Below are 19,765 nucleotides of genomic sequence, written 5' to 3'. Positions count from 1 at the left end.
TGTACGGATAGTGTTTTATTGAAACAAATAAACATCACTTTCCATTTTTGATTATTCCCATTTCCACACAAGTTCCAGAATAATAAGTCTTTTATTAATAGACATCATGAAAATGTCACAAACAGTAACAAAGTTTTTTTTTCTCCTTAGTTCATTTAAAAAACAAACAAAAGTGGATTAGATTAAGCAAAATAACTTAATGAGGGTGACAGAAAGGAAGGTTGCGCTTGGCGGTGTGTAAACATGGCCGACTTTACGCCTATTATGTTGACTTTTCAGCCACGTTCGGAACATCAAGAATATCGGGAACACACTTGGACAGCTACAAGTTCGTTGTTGTTCACTAACGCACAAGTCACGCCTACAGTTGAGCTTTTATTTTGAGAGCCTCAAGGCTTCAAGCTAAATTACTGATTGACCCTCCACCCCTTTTTCTACTGCACAAAATGGCGAGCGACACAAAGCAAAGGGCAAAAAATGAAGCGGACGTAGAAAAATAAGTGAAGCACCGTTGGGAAACATGATCAAACAGGCTAGTATTTACATTGGGGGTGGCTGTCATAGTGTGCCTTTGTCAACAATACAGATAGACCACTGTGATTATATGTTGGGTTTTTTTTTGTTTTCTCTTGCAAATCCAGTTGCTCAAAAGATAAAATGTTCCCTAAAGGAGAAGTGTGGTGCTTTTTGACAAACAAGAAAATAAAACTAAAATGTCCCGCAGGCTTCCTTTGCGCTTGACGCAGGTGACGATACAACAAGCATCAAGGCGCCGAGCGGGAGGTCTGAGTACGCTGTACAGTAGTGTGTGATGGATGTGTGAGCGCATGTTCACACGCGTCTCCCTCAGGCCTCGCTCTCGCCGGCCGACGAGGTGTTCTGCACCTCCTCCTCCAGGATGGGCACAATCAGGTTGTCCTTGGACATCAGGTTGTACTTCATCACGAAGCGCGTGAAGCGGTGACACAGGAACGTTTCGTTCTGTCGGTGCACAAAAAACAAAAACCTGGTCGTGATGCATGGATGCGAAATAAAACTACCAGTTAATTTTGCTCCATTTGACAATTTCTTCGTACTCTTGTATTATTTTTCACTTTGACATTTCAAAAGTTAAGAAAAAAAAAACAACCTAAACATTTTTCAGTTGATCTTGGTCAGTCGAAGATTATTTTTACAGCCCTGATTTCCCATCACGATTGAATCGGGGGAACTCCAGTGGAGGGCATTAGGAATAATTCAAAATCGCAGTCGAAGGCAAAACATTCAAGAGAAGCCTACTAGAGCATCTGAACTTTATTTTGGGTGAATCGGAAGCACTTTAAAAGAAGGCAGGTGTTTGCATGTGACGAGTTCAATCACAGGAGGATTTAAAAAATAAAAAAAATAAATAAATAAAAATCACCCAAATATATTGATTAAAAACACACCCCCAAAAAATTGATAATGTGGGGGGGGGGCAACAAACCACGAGTATGTCAAGGGTCAACTGTAGTTTTGAATTGTAATACCATCATTCACCACTAGATGGCAGAAATGGCCTACTTTCACATACGGCAGGTCTTTACGACCCTTTACTACACAGTAGACCTACTAATTTTTTTGCAGCTTTAGAATAAGCAAAAAAAACTACCTTAATAATAAACTTTTGAGGGAGTTGATTTTTGTGGTATAAAAAGGCACAATAATACTTCCAACCCTTTTTTGTTGTTAAGATAGTGGATCTTTAAAACATGCATTGAGAAATGCAGCGCTACCAACTGTTGCAGACTTCTCTTTTTTTTTTTTTTTAAATAACCTGCCAACCAAATCCCCAAATTTACCATCAAGAACAAGCGTAGAAAAAACATGTAAAATGACTTACTATAGGAAATAGGTAGAAATTTACCTTCCAAAATGAATGTTCTCATTTACTGAGATGCACTTGTATCATTGTGGAAAATAAAATTTCCTCGTTGAACTCCAGTGTATAGTTGTTTTTTCCTATCTGACGGATGTCTACAGGCCTGCAGTGTCATTTCCCAAGCAAACGCACCTCATATTTGTCAAATATCTGGCGGTGGTGGAAGTAGGCGTGAGAGAATATCCTATAGATGCGGCGACACACCGAACCCAACTTGGCCACTGACGACTCCTTGATGCTCACCCTGGAAATGCAAATCACACCGATCAGCTCTGCAAACAAAACAAAACAAAACAAAACAAAGAAAATAGGATATGCACAAGCAAGCCACCTGCTGGGGAAGTATTTGTTGCTATTGAGAAGACAGGCAGCTCCGTCCAGCGTGTGCCTAGTGTAGTCGATGGCGGGGCACTGCACACGTGTTAAAACACACACGCAACAGTTAAAACAAGATGGTGAGTGAGGACGGGGACTTGGAGGGGGGTGGGCACTCGCCTCTTTGGGGGTCTTGTGGGCAGCGCATAAAAAGATCCACTGCTCGGTGGCCGTCATCTGCGTGCACGTGTCTGGATGGCACTCGCTCTGAAAACCAACAGCGACATCACCACAGCGCATGCAACTACAAATGGCTCCACTTTTGGTCATGAAACATGATAGTGGAACCTGTAAATGCTGTTTCTCCCATCTAAATAAATATTAATGGCACCTACCTGCAGTTTAACTGCTAGTCCGTTGAGCTCCAAGCAGAACTGCCTACAGTTAACACACACAAAGACTTTTACTTGCAAAGGAACCACATGCTGCACAGTGCACACCATCATGGATCACTAATGCAGCAGGATTTACCATAACTACAGTAAATATTTGTTCAAACAAATACAAACAGGTTTCCAACAGCTTGCGTCAAGTTACATTGAATACCTTTCAAGACTTTCATATTCCATTTGAAATTGAATTTAAGACCCTTTGATTGATTTAAAATACTTACACAAATATTGGCCAATTTATTGGTGGTGGGGCAACAAATGTTTGAAAGTCTTTACCTTTAACTTCTGTTATAATGTGTTAAATGTGTATTAAAGAGGAAGTCAAGTCGAAAAAATTATTTGCAATAGCTTCTATGCAACTCCACTTGACTAAACACAGTATGTTGATTAGTATTGCGTTTGGGGAATATGAATTAAGAACCACCTTTTTTTTTTCTTTTTTTTTTAAATCCATCTCAGGGGGTGGCCATTTTGCCACTTGTCGACTGAAAATGACATCAGAGTTGCTCAGGGCCCAGGTATCGACCAATCACAGGTCAGCTTGTGAATGTCACAACCAACTTCAGAAAACAGGTGAGCCATGATTGGTTGTAACCTGGGCCCTGACACTGAACAACTGTTATGTGACTTCCCTTTTATGAAATTTAAAAAAATATTGTAAAAAATTGGTAGTAACTGTTTATAACAGCCAGCCGATTCATTGGTCGCACCCTCATATTTACAACCTTGGAATCCCACTTCTCACATATTTACTTTAAGAATTTCAAAAGCTTGATATAATTAAGGTCGTATTTTAAATTCATGGTTTCGCGGGAATCCTGATGAAACAACTAGAACAATTTCCGCGGAAATTTTGGATGTGAGTGATGACTCTTGCAAGGTGGAACGCCGCATGCCCTGAACAGTTGGGCCAAATCCTGTTGAAATCAGGTCACTTCCTGTTGAAACCAGGGCACTTCCTGTTGAAACCAGGGCAGTTCTGGGCCACTTCCTGTTGAAATCAGGTCACTTCTGGGTCACTTCCTGTTGAAATCAGGTCACTTCCTGTTGAAACCAGGGCAGTTCTGGGCCACTTCCTGTTGAAATCAGGTCACTTCTGGGTCACTTCCTGTTGAAATCAGGTCACTTCCTGTTGAAATCGAGTCATTTCCTGTTGAAATCAGATCACTTCCTGGTCACTTCCGGTTGAAATCAGGTCATTTCCTGTTGATTTTAAGCCACTTCCTGGTCACTTCTTATTGAAATCAGGGCACTTTCTGTTTAAATCAGGGAAGTTCTGGGTCACTTCCTGTTGAAATCAGGTAACTTTCTGTTGATTCTAGGCCACTTCCAGGTCACTTCCTGTTGAAATCAGGTCAATCCCTAGGTGCTTGATTTGTGGACCCCCCCCCCTTCTCCATTCATTCCTATGAGACTTTTGGGCGTTTTTTTTTTTTTTTTTTTTTTGGGGGGGGGGGAATGCATCGCCATGGTAACTTGGAATTCCGGAAAAAAAAATTATTCCCCGCCGAGTCAGATCGACCGCGCATCTTTTGATACCTCATTTGTGCCGGTACGTTCAACGGTTCGGGCCACATTTTGTTTGAAAAATTCTGGTAAATAAAGAAAAATAATAAACGCCATTTTATAGGATAGTAATATGTGCCTGGTTTGCTTCACAAGCGGTTGCGCCCGCTACTGCCTTGCTCCGCAGCAGTCACGTAATTAAAATGACATACAGTACAATTAGTGCTTATGCCACATGACAACATATTCTTTTACATCACTGCACCAACAAGTTCATTACACATCATTCATAACCTCGAAACTTCCTACGTTGAATACCTCTTACACCGATGACGCTCCTGTAATCAAAGCAATTATATTCATACCTGAGATGCTCATATTTCCACACACCCTCATCCTGACCCTCGGGAGGCTCCAGGATTTTGTCGATATTGGAGCAATCCGAGCGGATGTTCTGCTGAATGTACTGTAACACAGAGATGCAGAAAAACACTGTCCAGTGTTGCTAAGGAAACAGCATCATGAGTATGACTGTTTTTTTTTTTTCTTTTTAGTTGGAATTTAAGTCATGAATTAGGATGTCATACTGATGCTTCCCAAGGTCTTACAATACATAATAATATAGTTATGATGGTTTCTCTCTGGAAGTGGACGCTTTGCTGTCATTTTGTTCCATTAAAAAAAGACACTTTTGGCATGTTTTACTTGTCTTGGGGAAGGGAATTGAATGCTTACTGAATGGCACAAACACGGATGTATAGATAGCTGCTCACACACCTGTTGAACAGCCAGCGTGCTGTCCATCTCCTCAAATGACTCATCCGGCCAATTGTAGAAATCCTAAGGAAGAGGGTTGACGTGTTTAGGTGACAAAAACAAATGTTTCAAAAATAAAACCAATACGGACACGAGATACAGTTGCTACAAAAAGCCGCGATAAATACACAAACACGTCCATTGATAAATGTGTTTACGTCCACTTATGACTCATGACGACAAAGTTAGCTTGGGGCGAGCTAAACGTCAAGCGGGCTATGACTGCTTCCTGCAAAGCTGGACGTTCGGAGAAGTTTTATGTTGACAAGAGAGACACTGCTGTTTATTCATTTTTTGACTGTGCACATAAGAATGTTTGCACAGTCAAACCTATCGAGTTAAGTAGGGAGAGAATGATGTGGACTCATCCAGAAGCTAGACGGGGAAAAAAAATGCTAACGTCAGCTAGCTGCCTAGCACCAGCTCGAGCCCTTCCGACTGAAGTCAGCCTTCGACATTTTCGATTCAAGTCGGGCAGTAAAACCACACCAATCGGGGAGGGCCCGGTCTCGTCGTGTCGGTGTTTGATTTTAAGCGAAATTAGCCCCTTCCGGGTGGGCGAGAACGCACCTTTGCCTTGGTTCCAGGCCGATTCCTCCTGAGAACTGCAGTACCCTCCGCCATGACCATCTCGACAGAATACCCGGATGTGGGCCAGCCGCTGGGTTGTAGTAGCGGACAGAAGCACAACTTGACAACATGACCGACACCAACGTCGAAATAGTTTTTATAATGATTGCAATAGTGTACTAATAGTGTAATAATGTACTTATTTACGTACTTGTACTTGTACGTGTGTTACACCCAAGAGTACCCAGTTTACGACGAATTTGAGTTGCAATCCAACAGCGGCGATGGTAATGTATGTAAGTCCTCACGCCGTCGTTGAAGGCGAGGACTGTCCGTCAATGTCAAAAAGGCCCGATGGGGACTCCTAACTTCAGCTTGGCGCACCCCTCACTGCTGGTGTGTGGTGTCCACCAACAGGTTACCGCCACGATAGGTAACGACCACTTTACAGCCACAGTATTTGATTATTATTCTTCATGTACAATTAAATAATACCATTAAAGGCATATTTTGTCACATGCTGTCGACTGAAAATGACATCACAGTTCTCCTTTTTTTCTGGGTTTGGGCATGTGACGTTTACAAACTGAGCCATGATTGGTTGTTACCTAAGCCCCAAGCTCACGTGATGTCATGTTCAGTCGACAGCAAGTGGCGAAATGTGTTTTTAAGTTTGTTTGTTTTTTTTAAAAAAAGGTATTAATTGTACATTAAAAATAATGAAATTATCATTAATTGTACGTGAAAATATTGAAATTATCAAATTACCGGTAACTTCTGTTGAAAATTGCTAGATGAGTTAAGTAACGTTATTGGCTGGATATCATTCAGCGCCCTACAGTGCCCAAGCACGATGACCTAATGAGCATATATTTTAATGATGTTTTAACATGTTCTGTGAGCCCAAACCTAAAAAGTACATCATCGTTTGAGACAGCAGAACTAAAGGAATCAATTTGACTAATAACTGATTTTATCACGCTCATCTAAAAACAGATATACATATCTTAAAGCATTTTTGTTGCATTTCCTTTTAAAATTGTCATAATTGAATTTTTGGCCCTTCTGCAACTCAGTTGGGCTGTAGATTGGCACCATAGTCCTCTATTGACAAGCTGCCATTACATGCGACTTGAAAAATAAAAAAAATAAAATAAAAAAAGTCCAAAATGCTCATAATAAAACATTTCTTCATTCTTTAAGCCATTTCCCCCCCATGTCAGCCCCATATTACAAAACAGTGCAACACTATTTTACAACGTAGTTTTGTTACTACCTAAATGTGTGGGAAGATAACACCAAAAAGTAATCATGAAACACAGTGTACATGAGGACAAAAGCCAATGGCTGATTTTTTTTATTATTGTAACAAAGTGTGATTAGAATTATTTACAGTTGGCATAACATAAAAAAAAAACAGACATGATTTCTTCTTCTCTCTCTTCGTAGCACATCTTGGCTTAATCCACATATTTTCCTAGGATATCTCCATCACGGAACAGGAAGTACTCCTACATAGCAAAGTAAGACCATGAAGTATTAAATGCAAAATAACTATAAAAAGATTGAGAAAAAAAAAAAAGAGGCAACATACCTTATCGTCTAAAGTGACTTTAGTTCCACCATACTCTGGTAGAAGGACCTTCTCCCCGACCTTCACACTGACTGGCTGTAAATGTCCTTTCTGCCACGAAAAACATCAACAATTGAGTTTGTTATTTCACTCAACAGCAAAACTAGGCTCAGACCTAAAATGTTCTGACCTGGTTGATAGATCCGGGCCCGACTGCCAACACTGTGGCCTGCAGCACTTTGCCTTGAGACTTCTCAGGCAGCATGATGCCACCCTTGGTCACCGTCTCCGCCGTGAAACGCTCCACCAGGACACGGTCGAACAGTGGCAGGAATTTTCTGAAGGCCTGCAGAACAAAACACGACACTTTTTCTTCAACTTTTATTGTCAACCTGCAACATGAACTTTGTGCCAAATTAATGACATTTAAATGACCAAGTTGTAGGCATATTTGCACAAGCTCAGCGTGGTTAAAATGTAAAAGTGGGCCACGAGGAATCATTAACATGATGGGACGGTTGGGTGGAAGTGGGTGGAAGGGGAGGCACATGACAAAAGTTAGTGAAGCCCAATTAAAGTCAGCTTGTCTTCATTTTGGATTTAGTTGCCAGTTTGAATGAAGGAACATCAGCTAACAGTACAAGTGGTCAGCTAGGCTCGGCAGATGTTCACGTGACATTGACTCAAGGTCGTTTGTTGGTGGGGTAGCGGAGTTGGTTGAAGGCTATAGGGCTAACTTAATTTGAACTTCAAACAAGAAAGTTAGGAATTTGTTTCACAGCAGATATTCCATGGCCATTTTTAGGCATATGGTTTGCATTTCAGGTGTAATTTCTCCCTATGTGCATATGTACATTCCCAATTACATTAACCTACCATATTATGTATAACAAAACAAGAATACAGTAAAACTGCTCACATGTTGAAAACACCTACCTGACACATTGATATTATAATGAGCAGCCAGATGGTTTCTTATGTCACAAATAATTCCTGTCTATGGTTATCATCCATCTTCACCATCATGGAGGGGAGAAAAAAAATCCCACAAAAATCAGCCGACGAAAAGACAAAACTAGCCCACACAATAATTTTATGTGTAGTTTACAATGACTTACTATGGAAACAAATAACAGCCTTAACATGTGGTTGCTTGCAGCTTATTTATGACAGTTAAACACACCCCAATTAACACATGGTGTTCATTCATTAATCCGCAGGATACAGTACCTACACATTATGTCTCATAATTTTCAGATTATCATGTTTATTACGACGTTTAACAAATATTATGAGTTAATTGTTTCCTCAGTTGTATGACCTTGTCAATGTCTGGTTATGGAAGGCTAACATTACATGCTGCTAAGATGCTAGCCGGTAAAACTGTTAGCAAGGTAGCTAGGAGGTTTACGAACTATAGCAGTGATATTTTTGTAATCTCTAAATATAAACAGTCGTGTGCAGTCTTACCATGACTTAATTTGTGACGTCTGTAGATCGACGACGTGTGGATGCCACTTGTGGTTGTGCTCGTGAGCGTGGATGTAACAACCTGATCAAGGGGAATCACTCCACGTGAGGAAAAGTCCAGAAGGTTTATGCGCATGCGCCCTGCGTGCGACCTTAACGTTTGCTGCAAAAGTAAGGGAATTCCACAATGCTTCGTGCTAAATACAAACAGTTTAATCTTTTACAACCGAATATAGACCATTATTACAATAATTCTGAGGATGAATACAATTATAGACCACTGTTTTTGCTTTTTAAACAATTTCCGCATTGAGCAATATTGCACAATATCAACTTTGACCTCTGTTTTTTTCCTCCAATAAACGCAGGAGAAATTTCTGGAAAGTCAGCCCTGCAACGAGCATGGACTTATTCAAACTGCACTTTCCTAACGTAATGGGGCTATATGGTGTTAAGGTTGTTAATGATAATAATATGAAGTAATAATTACGATTAAATTCTATCTTAATTTACATAAAGACGATGATTAAAAATGACTTTGTATGCCAGGTGATGTTATTCAGAGTCCGGGGCTCGCCGGCGAAGTACCCGGATGTATGATAGGCCATGTGCACTTCCATCCAGTCAGTCCTCACCTCCAATCGTTATATCACCTCGTCTGGCAGACGTGCCTCCTCCGTTGCCGCTCTAACAACATACACCACGCAAGTAAGTGTTAAAATTATTTTATTGACTTTATGCCAACACCTACAGCTAGCAGGCAGCTACACTGGCTCGTAACGAAACAATAAGTTTGCATAGACGACAAGATAAAAATGTGACTAGCTAGCTAGCTAGCTTCACTTGCTAACAGATTTTACCACTTGTCTGCAAGGACACACTTAATTAAACATGTTTCATGCTTAAATAAATATTGTTAAACGTAGATAATGTCACATCCGAGGGTTCTCGAATAACTATAATGTAATTTGTCCCTAACGTGGTGGTTATCATGTGCAGGAAGCGCGACTTTAATTTGGTGACTGATTATTGCTTTCCAGAAGAAAATGTAGTTGTATTTTAGTGGTTGTTCATCAGGCGGGGAGAGATGGAGAGGCACTTATTGCGCATGCGTTCTTACTATTTGACCTTGTGACGGACGACCCTGCACGAAGACACGTGGTTTGGGGAGTTAGCAACGTCACGTTTAGCCTCCCATTCATCAGCCGGTTCAGCCACTGTATCATATACACAGTAGGCGCTGGGTTTGGATGAGTGGGTTAATGTAAGCCATGAATAAGAAGCTTAACCCCGGGTTTTCACCGGATGCGGTTGCGGTGCGGTGCGTCTTGACTGCGTGCTCCGGACGGGTCAATTTTTTTGTCAATCCGCACAGCTGCGGTCCGGCAGCTCCGTCGCCGCCCACTTCCCAACGTGTCTCGCGGGACCGCGCGCGCGCGATCATGTGGCATTTCACAACGACAAACATAAAGTCTGTGCTCAACAGAGAAGCAGAAAGAAAGGTGGACTTCTTTTGTTTTAACCTTTTCTTCTTCTTCTGCTATGAGATTCCATGCAGCATCCTTTTTTTGGTTGTCCTTTTAAAAAGGATGTGCCGTGTCATATATTATTTTGTGGTTTTCCACCTCCAATATAAACCTCTCCTCGTCCATGTTCGCTGGTGTCTAAACCGTGAATGAGCACATGGCCCGGCGACGCCCACGTCACGTTTTGCTGAAAAGCTTGCGAAATGGGAGCTGGCGAGTGTTTTATTCTGAAAGGTAACGGGAAATTTATTTTGAAACTGCGTCGGTCTTCCTGTCCCGCTCGATGTGTTTTGTGCTAGCTTGCCATTTGCCGTAGGCCTACCGCTGCGGCGTCCGGCAAAAATAGAAAATAGGCTATCCTTGCGGAAGGCCTGCGGCACGCCGCAGCTGAGACGCAGTCGACACGCAACGCACCCGCAAGCGGTGTAAACTGCACCATTCGAATGAATGGAATCTAATTGCTTGCGTCGCCGGACCGCACCGCAACCGCATCCGGTGAAAACCCGGGGTAAGTATTTGCAATGACTTTGGCACAATGGTGCGAATTCAATTTTATTGGATCTGAATTCAAAGATGGGAAGATGAGGAAAAAATACTAACAAACCAATCTATTTTTTGTAGTTGCAAAATCTTCAAGTGTAAGTTCATTCATTCGATTCCTGTACCAGCAATGGCCACAAGGGGCTCTTTTGTTCATGTTGTAGAGTGGACAAGTGGACTTGGACAATGATTGTTTATTTGTACTTTGCTTCTCATCATGACTCAGCAATCACCTCATTTTAAAATTTTCTTTTGGCCTATCTCTATCCTATGATGGCGGTTGTGAACGTGCAACTTCTGTTTCCACAGACATGTTTCGTCTCCCCACAATCATGAAACAGGTGAGGCCAGTGTGCAGGACGCTAGCGCCTCACCTCACACGCGCCTACGCCAAAGATGTCAAATTTGGCGCAGATGCCCGCGCCCTCATGCTGCAAGGTGTTGACCTGTTGGCCGATACCGTCGCCGTCACCATGGGCCCGAAGGTACAATGAGATTACAGCAAATGTCAAATACAGTTTGTTTGGTCAATTAGTTCAGTTTTTGTAAAAGATAAATGTATACAAATAGTAATAATTCACAAAAAATAATCATCGTATCTGTGGTAGGGCCGCACAGTCATCATCGAGCAGAGCTGGGGCAGCCCGAAGGTGACCAAGGACGGGGTGACGGTGGCCAAGAGCATCGACTTGAAGGACAAGTACAAGAACATCGGCGCCAAGCTGGTGCAGGACGTTGCCAACAACACCAACGAGGAGGCCGGCGACGGCACCACCACCGCCACCGTGCTGGCACGCGCCATCGCCAAGGAGGGCTTCGACACCATCAGCAAGGGCGCCAATCCCGTGGAGATCCGCCGCGGCGTCATGATGGCCGTCGAGACCGTCATCAATGAGCTCAAGCGGCTCTCCAAGCCAGTCACCACACCTGAGGAGATTGCACAGGTGAACATTAATGAGTGAGATCATTCTCAAACTGTTTCTTGACATCTCTTGACTAAATAAGTGATTTTTTTGGTGGTATTTTTTAGGTCGCCACAATCTCAGCCAACGGAGACACAGAGATCGGGAAGGTCATCTCCAATGCCATGAAGAAAGTTGGTCGTAAAGGTGTCATCACTGTGAAGGTCAGCAACTTTTGAAAACATGAAGTATCCTCAAGCAAAGGGTATAAGAGTATGTGAGGCAGTAACAAAGACCTTCTGTATGAAGGTAGGATGCAATTTATATCCAATATCCTGTAAAGCAATTTAGGCAGAAAGTGTCTAAAATTTCACAAGTTTAATAGACACAATTACGACTTGTGAAAAACTTAAAATGTTTGTTTGTTTTATGCCCGGAGTACCAAAGATAACTATATCAGATGTTATGGCTTTTTTGTGGTTATATTAGGGTTGTCAAAGTTAAAGCGTTAATAGATTAATTAATCACAGAAAAATGTCGCATTAATCACGTATTAACGCAGATTAATTGCACTATTTTTTTCAAGCGCACTTGAGCCTTGAACGTAACCGCGGATGGTTACATTGAAGGCTGCGCAGGTCCGTGATTAGGTCAATGCACGTCATTTCCTACGCCTGTTGTTCCAAGATGAGTGGGGTGACTCCAGTTGATTTGCTCGATGGTAAACGTCGCTTTAAAAAACACCCCGACGGGACTTTAGATAAAACAAAGTAATTTGCATTTAATTAATAATTGCTGAATTGCACCCAGTTGATATGATGCTGTTACCAAGTTTTCATCAGTATTTAGCACGTTCTTTGCAATATAATTGCTGAATTGCACCCATTTGATATGATGCTGTTATCTTTTGAGCAGTACACGCATGCATGCAATTGCGTACATGCATTTAATCAATGTTTGCAAATGACATTCAGATAATAAAATGCATTAATGTCAAAATATTACGGTATTTTGTATTTTATATTACGCAAGTGATTTAGCTGATTAATCGTGATTAATCAAAATTAAAAAGTGTGATTAATCAGATTAAAAATTGTAATCGTTTGACAGCACTAGTTTATATATATATATATATATATATATATATATATATATATATATATATATATATATATATCATATAGATGTTTTGTCTGAATATGTGAGCAATAAAGTCAATTTTAGCAAGTTCTAGTTCAGTCATTGGCCCTTAGTTTAGTTACCATAGTTATCGCTTTGTTAATGTGTGAAGCTTTTTTTTCCGAAGCCATATATTTTGCGTCAATGTCTGATAATCATTTTGAGGATGTGACAAGAATTGCTGCTTCAATTTTTTTTCAGATATTGATTTGATATTGAAGATTTTGTATTGTATGAATGGTGTGCTGTCACTGTCATTTTAGAATCGATTAATCTATCGATTATTCCGTCGATTAATCAGATTCATTCTAATTTTGCATTAAAATGTATTACAAGAGCATTTTTCCCCCCAATTACAGTTTATTAACCCGTGATTGGTGTTTATTTCGTACTTTATATTCATATAGTGATTTAAAAAAAAGAAAAGAAAAGACAGGTAAAAGTAAAACCAGATGTTTACAAATGTCATATTTTAATTAAACATAGAAGATAATCAGTCTTCTTTCATGATGGACTGCAGAAATCAGTGAACAATGACTCTTGATATGCTGAAATCAGAGGATTTGGACAATTTTGAATAAAAAAAAAAATGGCTCCAAACGTTTACTCGACTATTAAAATAGTTTGTCGAATCCATTACTTGTTGATTAATTTTGACATCTTTATATAAATGGTTTCCATTGTGTTCTTCCAGGATGGAAAAACTCTTCATGATGAGCTAGAGGTCATTGAGGGTATGAAGTTTGACCGTGGTTACATCTCCCCATACTTCATCAACACAGCCAAAGGTAAGAGGCCTGCTTTTTGAACGTCTTAACGACAAAACACCCTACTGTGTATGTAATGCCCAAAAGGACACATGATATTGAGGGTCTTTTCCAACTGTGCAGGTCAGAAATGTGAGTTCCAGGATGCTTACCTGCTGCTCAGTGAGAAGAAAATCTCCAGCGTGCAGAGCATTGTTCCCGCCCTGGAGATCGCCAACCAGCACCGCAAGCCTCTGGTTATCGTGGCTGAGGATGTGGATGGAGAGGCCCTTAGCACCCTGGTCCTTAACAGGTCAGTTTACAAAAAACTCATTGGATATGCTCTTAAATATACTTAGACTAATGTGTTTGTCACTGTGCAGGTTGAAGGTTGGCCTTCAGGTGGTAGCAGTCAAAGCTCCAGGCTTTGGAGACAACAGGAAGAACCAGCTGAAGGATATGGCCATCGCCACCGGGGGCACTGTAGGTCCAGTTTTCTCCATTCAGCAGTCAATTCTAAAGAGGAAAAACAAATCATTGGAGAAACTACTCTTCACTCATAAAAACATTTTAAGGGGAATCTTAACTTTCAAGCATCTTAACTTTCAAGCGCAAAATATTACAAAGGGCGTTACTTTCCAATATAAAAAACTAAAAAATACACTGAATTATGACCAACAGGAAATGTTTTCAACAGTGGTGTACCTAAGTAGTGAAAATATTAATTTGCGCACCGCATTCGATTTTTGTCTCTACACATTTGCGAACCAAGCGTATTGCAGCTGAGTCAGCTTGATTGCGGTCAGGCCAGCCTCTAGTTGAAAATTCCAAATAAAAGCATAAACAAGGCGTTGATGTCCATGCATGGTGTTATTTGTTCGGCATTTATTTTGAAGGTAGCCCTTGGAGCGTGATAACTGTCATTCCATAATATGAACAATTGTGGCGGCTGGCTTGACCCCCGTAAATACTCACAGGGCAGCAGAGATGGCCAAACGCAGAGGGGCCCCCTACTAGTAGACACAGCTTCACAGTATCTTGGTCTTGTCAACAGCCTGTCAAAATATCTTCATGTCGCCATTGTTTGTGGTGCAAAAGATTGGGGAATACTGCCCTAGAGAATTATGCTAAATCAGGTGATCATGCCGTCCCATATTGCAAATGAGGGCAAAAAATGTAAGCTGCCTGTTAGGTAGATATGCAACCATATATGTTCTAATTAAAAATAAAACAAACACTTGTGTGTTTACACCTTTTGAATCACTGTCTGAATTCTCCTATGATCTGCTGGTGTCTCGCGCCTTGACTCTGACATGGTTGCCTTCCTCAGGTGTTCGGTGACGACGCGGTGGGCGTGGCTCTGGAGGACATCCAGGCGCACGACTTCGGCAAGGTGGGCGAGGTGCAGATCACCAAAGACGACACGCTGCTCCTGAAGGGCGCCGGTGCACCCGCCGACGTGGAGAAGCGGGCGGCTGAGATCGTGGAGCAGCTGGAAAACACCACCAGCGACTACGAGAAAGAGAAGCTCAACGAGCGCCTGGCCAAGCTCTCGGACGGTGTGGCCGTGCTTAAGGTGGGCGTGTCAATCGGCTGCATGTTTATGATTACGAAGGGCGTGGTCACAAGAGTGTGTGTCGCGCAGATCGGAGGGACCAGTGACGTAGAGGTGAACGAGAAGAAGGACCGCGTGACGGACGCCTTGAACGCCACGCGGGCCGCTGTGGAGGAAGGCATCGTGCTCGGCGGCGGCTGTGCGCTGCTGCGCTGCATTCCATCCCTGGATGCCATCAAACCTGCCAACGCTGACCAGAAGATTGGTTAGTAGAGATGTAACGAGTTCCAAGCATTATTATACGATATGAAGGTCACGATACAATAATTATTGGGGGGAGGTTGTCGATATTTAAAAAAAAAAAAAAAAAAAAAAAGTCACAATATTGTAAAAAACTGAGCTCATCCTAAAAAAAACCATTGTGCTTTGTACATTACAGTAGGGGTGGGAATCTCTGACATGAGGCCGATTCGATATGTATCTCGATGCACAGGTTGCGATTCGATTGAAAAAAGATTATCTTTCAGAACAGAACGGTTCGATTAAGTTTGGGAACGATACGATTTTCAATTCGATACGATTCATTTCAATATTCAAAACTTATAGTAACATTTGTTGCTTGTAAACATTAATCTTAAAACACCACAAATTTTTACAGTATCTACAAATGTGTTTTAAAAAACAAAAAAAACAAAAATGTCTTCTATATTTTTATATATTGAATCAATTATTTAAATGGACTGCAACAAAGGGCTGGGCGATATGACTGAAAAATGTATCAGGTTAAATATTTATTAGTCGTTATTGAGAGTTATAATTGTTTTTTATTTTTTTATTTTTTTAAAAATTCAAAATAAGGATCAGGAAAAAAAGGCTGATAATTCAATTTGAAATATAAATATTTAACCTTTAAAAAGACACCAACACAATTAAACAGAATATGTGCACATTGTGAAGTATTTCAGAAACATAAATTTAAGACATGAAATAAACCTACCGTCCAGCCAAAAGAAATATGAAGCCACCTTATGGAACAATAAATCTATCAAACACATTTTAACCACTTAATATATCCAAAAATATTTCCAAAAGTGCCCTTCCCTTTTTATCAACAATTTTTGTTTTTAACAATATTTGTTTTTCTTTTGCCATCATATTCATTTTTGGTTAATGTATGACATCTTTTTGTTTTTTTGTTTTTTTTAATCTGAGACAAGATGATGACCACAGAATCACTACTGTTTATGTTTTGTTTTTTTGGGCTGTCGTTCATTTTGCGTTTGATGACATAATCACGGGCACGTCTCAGTTCGCCTAACTATTGCTCATGCTAGTTGTATACATTGACAGGGAGCCACAAACTGAGAAATGAGATACTTGCAGTGTGCTTTTAGCATAGCTGGTGTGTTGGCTGTGGGACATACCTGTTTTGTTTGAATCCATGCATTGGATCGTCACGGGAGTTATTCTTTTTGGCTCGCGCGCAGTACCAACGCCGGCCCGGGACATACAAGTGCACCGAGAGGACTCGATAGCAATGGGTTAGCTTCTGCTAACTGTTGCATGTTGTCACTCGTTGTGCACGCGCGCGCCGTGTCGCGAGCACGGCGTTGACTGTAGGCTCCTCCCCAAGGTGCGTAACATCTTTGCATTATGTTTACAACATCCGGGGAATGAAGCGTCTCTGAGCGCTACTTTGCTAGCTCTCTGTAAACAGGGAAGTAGCTTGAATAGTGATGCTACTGAAATGTAAACAAAACTAGAAGAGCACGGCGCAGAACTCTTGCTATTGTTATGAAAACCATAAAGCCTCACTCGAAACCGATTCACAGCCACGCGATATCCGGTCCACAGCTTTACAAGCAATGTATCTAAGGATTCCCGGCGGATTTTGTATCGGTTGACAAGTCTGCTACCGATACGGTCGTTTAGCTCCCCTTGACGACCGATGGTTCGGTCGAATCGGTTTTTTGTCCCACCCCTACATTACAGCAAGGCATATAAACACCTGATGCATTATTATTATTATTATTATTATTATTATTAAAGTCTCTAACACTTAATATTGAGGCTAAAACAAGCACATATTGAGTTCCTCCACATATTGACTGGTTGAAAAGCATATTATGTTCCCCTTCATTGACCATTAGTGTGGATTTTAAACATAAAAACGCCCAAAACCTGCCTTGTGAAAATTACACTGCACTTTAAAAAAAACAAAAAAACAACTAACCACCAAAGGGTGCTAGAACTGCAGATATGGAAATTCAATTCAAGAATTTTATTTCATTCTTTAAAAAAAAAAGAAAGAAATGAAAGGGGACAAAAAGAAGTCAACCCTATGGTATCTGCCCCTGATCAGGAAAATAAAGTAAAATAAAATAAAAAATTAACTCATTAGATCCCAAAAACGTCTAAATACGTCATATTTTAAATGTTTTAAGTGTCCCAAAGACGTACTTATGTTTTTTGTTGTTGTTGTTCTTAATGCCAGAGCATAGAGAAGGCTTTGATGCAGTCTCTCTACTGCAGAAAATGGTTAAGTGGCAGCAGAGTATAAGAGATCAACCAGGCCATGTTAAAACAAGTTGATTTCCCCACAGTTCTAAGCAGAATTGTGAAAAACGATGAAACTTAGCCATGTTATATTGCTAATTGTTGTACAGCGGAAACGGATAAGAATATACTTTTTTTTTTCTTTTTTTTTTTTCTTTTTTTCCCTGAAAAAAGAAGAGACTTTAATCTCTCTTTTGGTATGTTCCACATTTTTAAAGCAATAGAACATATTTCGCGGGCCTTGAAAAATCAGTCAAAATCCAGGAAAACACTTAAGTGAAAATGGTTGGGAGTGAATGAGTTAATAACACAAAATAAATTACATTAATCAGTCAAGTTGCTGTTCTGGTAACAAACAAAATGATGCAAGAGCATTGCCTTGTGCTATATATTTTTTTTTTCCCACTAATTGAGTTTTTATGTTTTTTTTTTGTTTTTTTTGTTTTTTTTATAAATATGAATGGACTGAGATGATTTAGTTATGATCCAGTGGAAATGTTAATATTGCGATATTGCCGTTGGCATTTAATCCTATTAGTTAATCAACAGCTCACTCGTAGATGATTTCAAATAATATAAAAAAAACCGTGGAATAAAACTGAAACAAAGTGTTTTATGTTCATCTCTGTCAGGTGTGGACATCATCAGGCGGGCGCTGCGCATCCCCGCTATGACCATCGCCAAGAACGCCGGCGTGGAGGGATCGTTGGTAGTGGAGAAGATCCTACAGGGGCCCGCCGAGGTGGGCTACGACGCCATGCTAGGCGAGTACGTCAACATGGTGGAGAAGGGCATCATCGACCCCACCAAGGTATTTAAAAAAAAAAAAAAAAAGTCCACAGGACATTGTAGTTTAGAGCTCCAAGCGGCCTCTCCCTTCCGCAGGTGGTGCGGACGGCGCTGCTGGACGCGGCAGGCGTAGCTTCTCTGCTCTCCACCGCCGAGGCGGTCGTCACGGAGATCCCCAAGGAGGAGAAGGACATGCCGGCCGGTGGAATGGGCGGCATGGGTGGAATGGGCGGCATGGGTGGCGGCATGGGTTTCTAAAAGGCAACCTCCGCCTTGCCTCATCCCTCCTTTGACCTTCCATAAACTGTATAGACTAAACAAAATGGCGGCGCTGAGACTCTGCAGTCAGAACTCCCGGAACCCGACCGACAGGAAGTTGGCACTGCAGGTGGTTAGCCATTTACGTACCTGGTGGCGGCAGCTTCCAGGAGCAGATCGGCCTGTTTTCCACATTTAATCCACAACATGCTGTAAAATATGCTCGACTATGCACAGGCAGCGGCTAGTGCAGCCAAGTTTACAGGAGCGGCGCCCTCTATGGGTCGCTTTAATGTTGACCACATCACCATTCAGTTTGATGTAAGCATTTGGTAATGATAACTATCAGTAATGTTCACTACTGTTTGGTTCTGCATTGACTTCCTGCAGTGGAAATCTCAACTTCCTGTAGAGTTCATATATTAAAAAAAAAAAAAAAAAAAAAGTTACACTGTTAGAAAAAAAAAAATGAAGCAGAGTGTGATGTGAAGCCAGGAATGTGTTGCTGTCATTTGTATTCATCATGACTTAATTTTTTGTTTTTTACATATGTATGTCATGGTTTTTGCCCGGCTGATGAAGCAGGTGAAGGCTTATTTGATTTAATTAAACCAATTTTTCAAATTTAGTTTTCGTTGTTATTGCCAGATACAGAGTGCCTACAACAACACGAGGCGAGTTTACGTTTGTTATATGTGAATATTGAGTAACAGGATACAAGAACATTTGTTGAGAAATGATGAAAAAATACCTTCATACATTTTATATGTAATAAAATAGCATACTAACAGTTGATTACTTTTAATTCTGTACCATGTAGAATCATAGATAATGGTGATAGTCAGATTCCCCCTCTGTGGTCAATCTACTAATGTAAGAGCCACACTTTAATAACATTTTGCTGAAATTATTCTTGCCAGCCTGATGCTTCTGTTGCAATGAATTACTCTCCTATGGTTATCACGTTTTACCTCTTTGCCATCACCAATTTGTTGGCCTATAAAGGCGTGTGCTGTAAGACAGCTGTACATAGTTTATGTAGAATGTGTGGAATTCAGTGACGTGTGAAAAAGGGTTCAAGTCTCCTTTGAGGACATCTAGCGTCCATCATG

At 41.0% G+C, this 19,765-nt stretch overlaps 3 protein-coding genes across 4 annotated transcripts; 1 reads left to right on the top strand and 2 right to left on the bottom strand.

Moving 5' to 3' along the window:
* Positions 1–72: 72 nt before the first annotated feature.
* On the bottom strand, positions 73–6,082 carry mob4 (MOB family member 4, phocein). The gene is made up of 9 exons (XM_077536013.1): positions 5,771–6,082; positions 5,560–5,650; positions 4,951–5,013; positions 4,539–4,639; positions 2,611–2,653; positions 2,396–2,482; positions 2,232–2,311; positions 2,033–2,144; positions 73–981 (listed from the first exon to the last, which is right to left on the bottom strand). Exons 2-9 carry the CDS (start codon positions 5,617–5,619, stop codon positions 847–849), a joined length of 681 nt encoding a protein of 226 aa, XP_077392139.1. The 5' UTR covers positions 5,620–5,650; positions 5,771–6,082; the 3' UTR covers positions 73–846.
* An 801-nt stretch (positions 6,083–6,883) lies between these two features.
* On the bottom strand, positions 6,884–8,765 carry hspe1 (heat shock 10 protein 1). The gene is made up of 4 exons (XM_077536015.1): positions 8,603–8,765; positions 7,323–7,478; positions 7,154–7,243; positions 6,884–7,070 (listed from the first exon to the last, which is right to left on the bottom strand). The coding sequence occupies exons 1-4, from the start codon at positions 8,603–8,605 to the stop codon at positions 7,020–7,022; spliced, it is 300 nt and encodes a 99-aa protein (XP_077392141.1). The 5' UTR covers positions 8,606–8,765; the 3' UTR covers positions 6,884–7,019.
* On the top strand, positions 8,709–19,281 carry hspd1 (heat shock 60 protein 1). 2 transcript variants are annotated; one of them, XM_077536012.1, is made up of 13 exons: positions 8,709–8,773; positions 8,971–9,058; positions 9,152–9,310; positions 10,978–11,153; positions 11,277–11,612; positions 11,699–11,794; positions 13,444–13,537; positions 13,640–13,808; positions 13,879–13,978; positions 14,826–15,071; positions 15,141–15,315; positions 18,239–18,417; positions 18,492–19,281. In XM_077536012.1, the coding sequence occupies exons 3-13, from the start codon at positions 9,199–9,201 to the stop codon at positions 18,651–18,653; spliced, it is 1,845 nt and encodes a 614-aa protein (XP_077392138.1). In that variant the 5' UTR covers positions 8,709–8,773; positions 8,971–9,058; positions 9,152–9,198; the 3' UTR covers positions 18,654–19,281. The 2 variants fall into 2 exon arrangements, with proteins under 2 accessions (XP_077392138.1, XP_077392137.1); XM_077536011.1 differs by lacking the exon at positions 8,709–8,773 and having other exon boundaries at positions 9,019–9,310.
* The last annotated feature ends 484 nt before the right edge of the window (positions 19,282–19,765 follow it).

Source organism: Festucalex cinctus, chromosome 11, assembly GCF_051991245.1.
Source record: "Festucalex cinctus isolate MCC-2025b chromosome 11, RoL_Fcin_1.0, whole genome shotgun sequence".
Classification (NCBI taxonomy): domain Eukaryota; kingdom Metazoa; phylum Chordata; class Actinopteri; order Syngnathiformes; family Syngnathidae; genus Festucalex; species Festucalex cinctus.
Note: the sequence above shows the minus strand (reverse complement) of the source record. Positions and strands in the feature narration are given on the sequence as shown.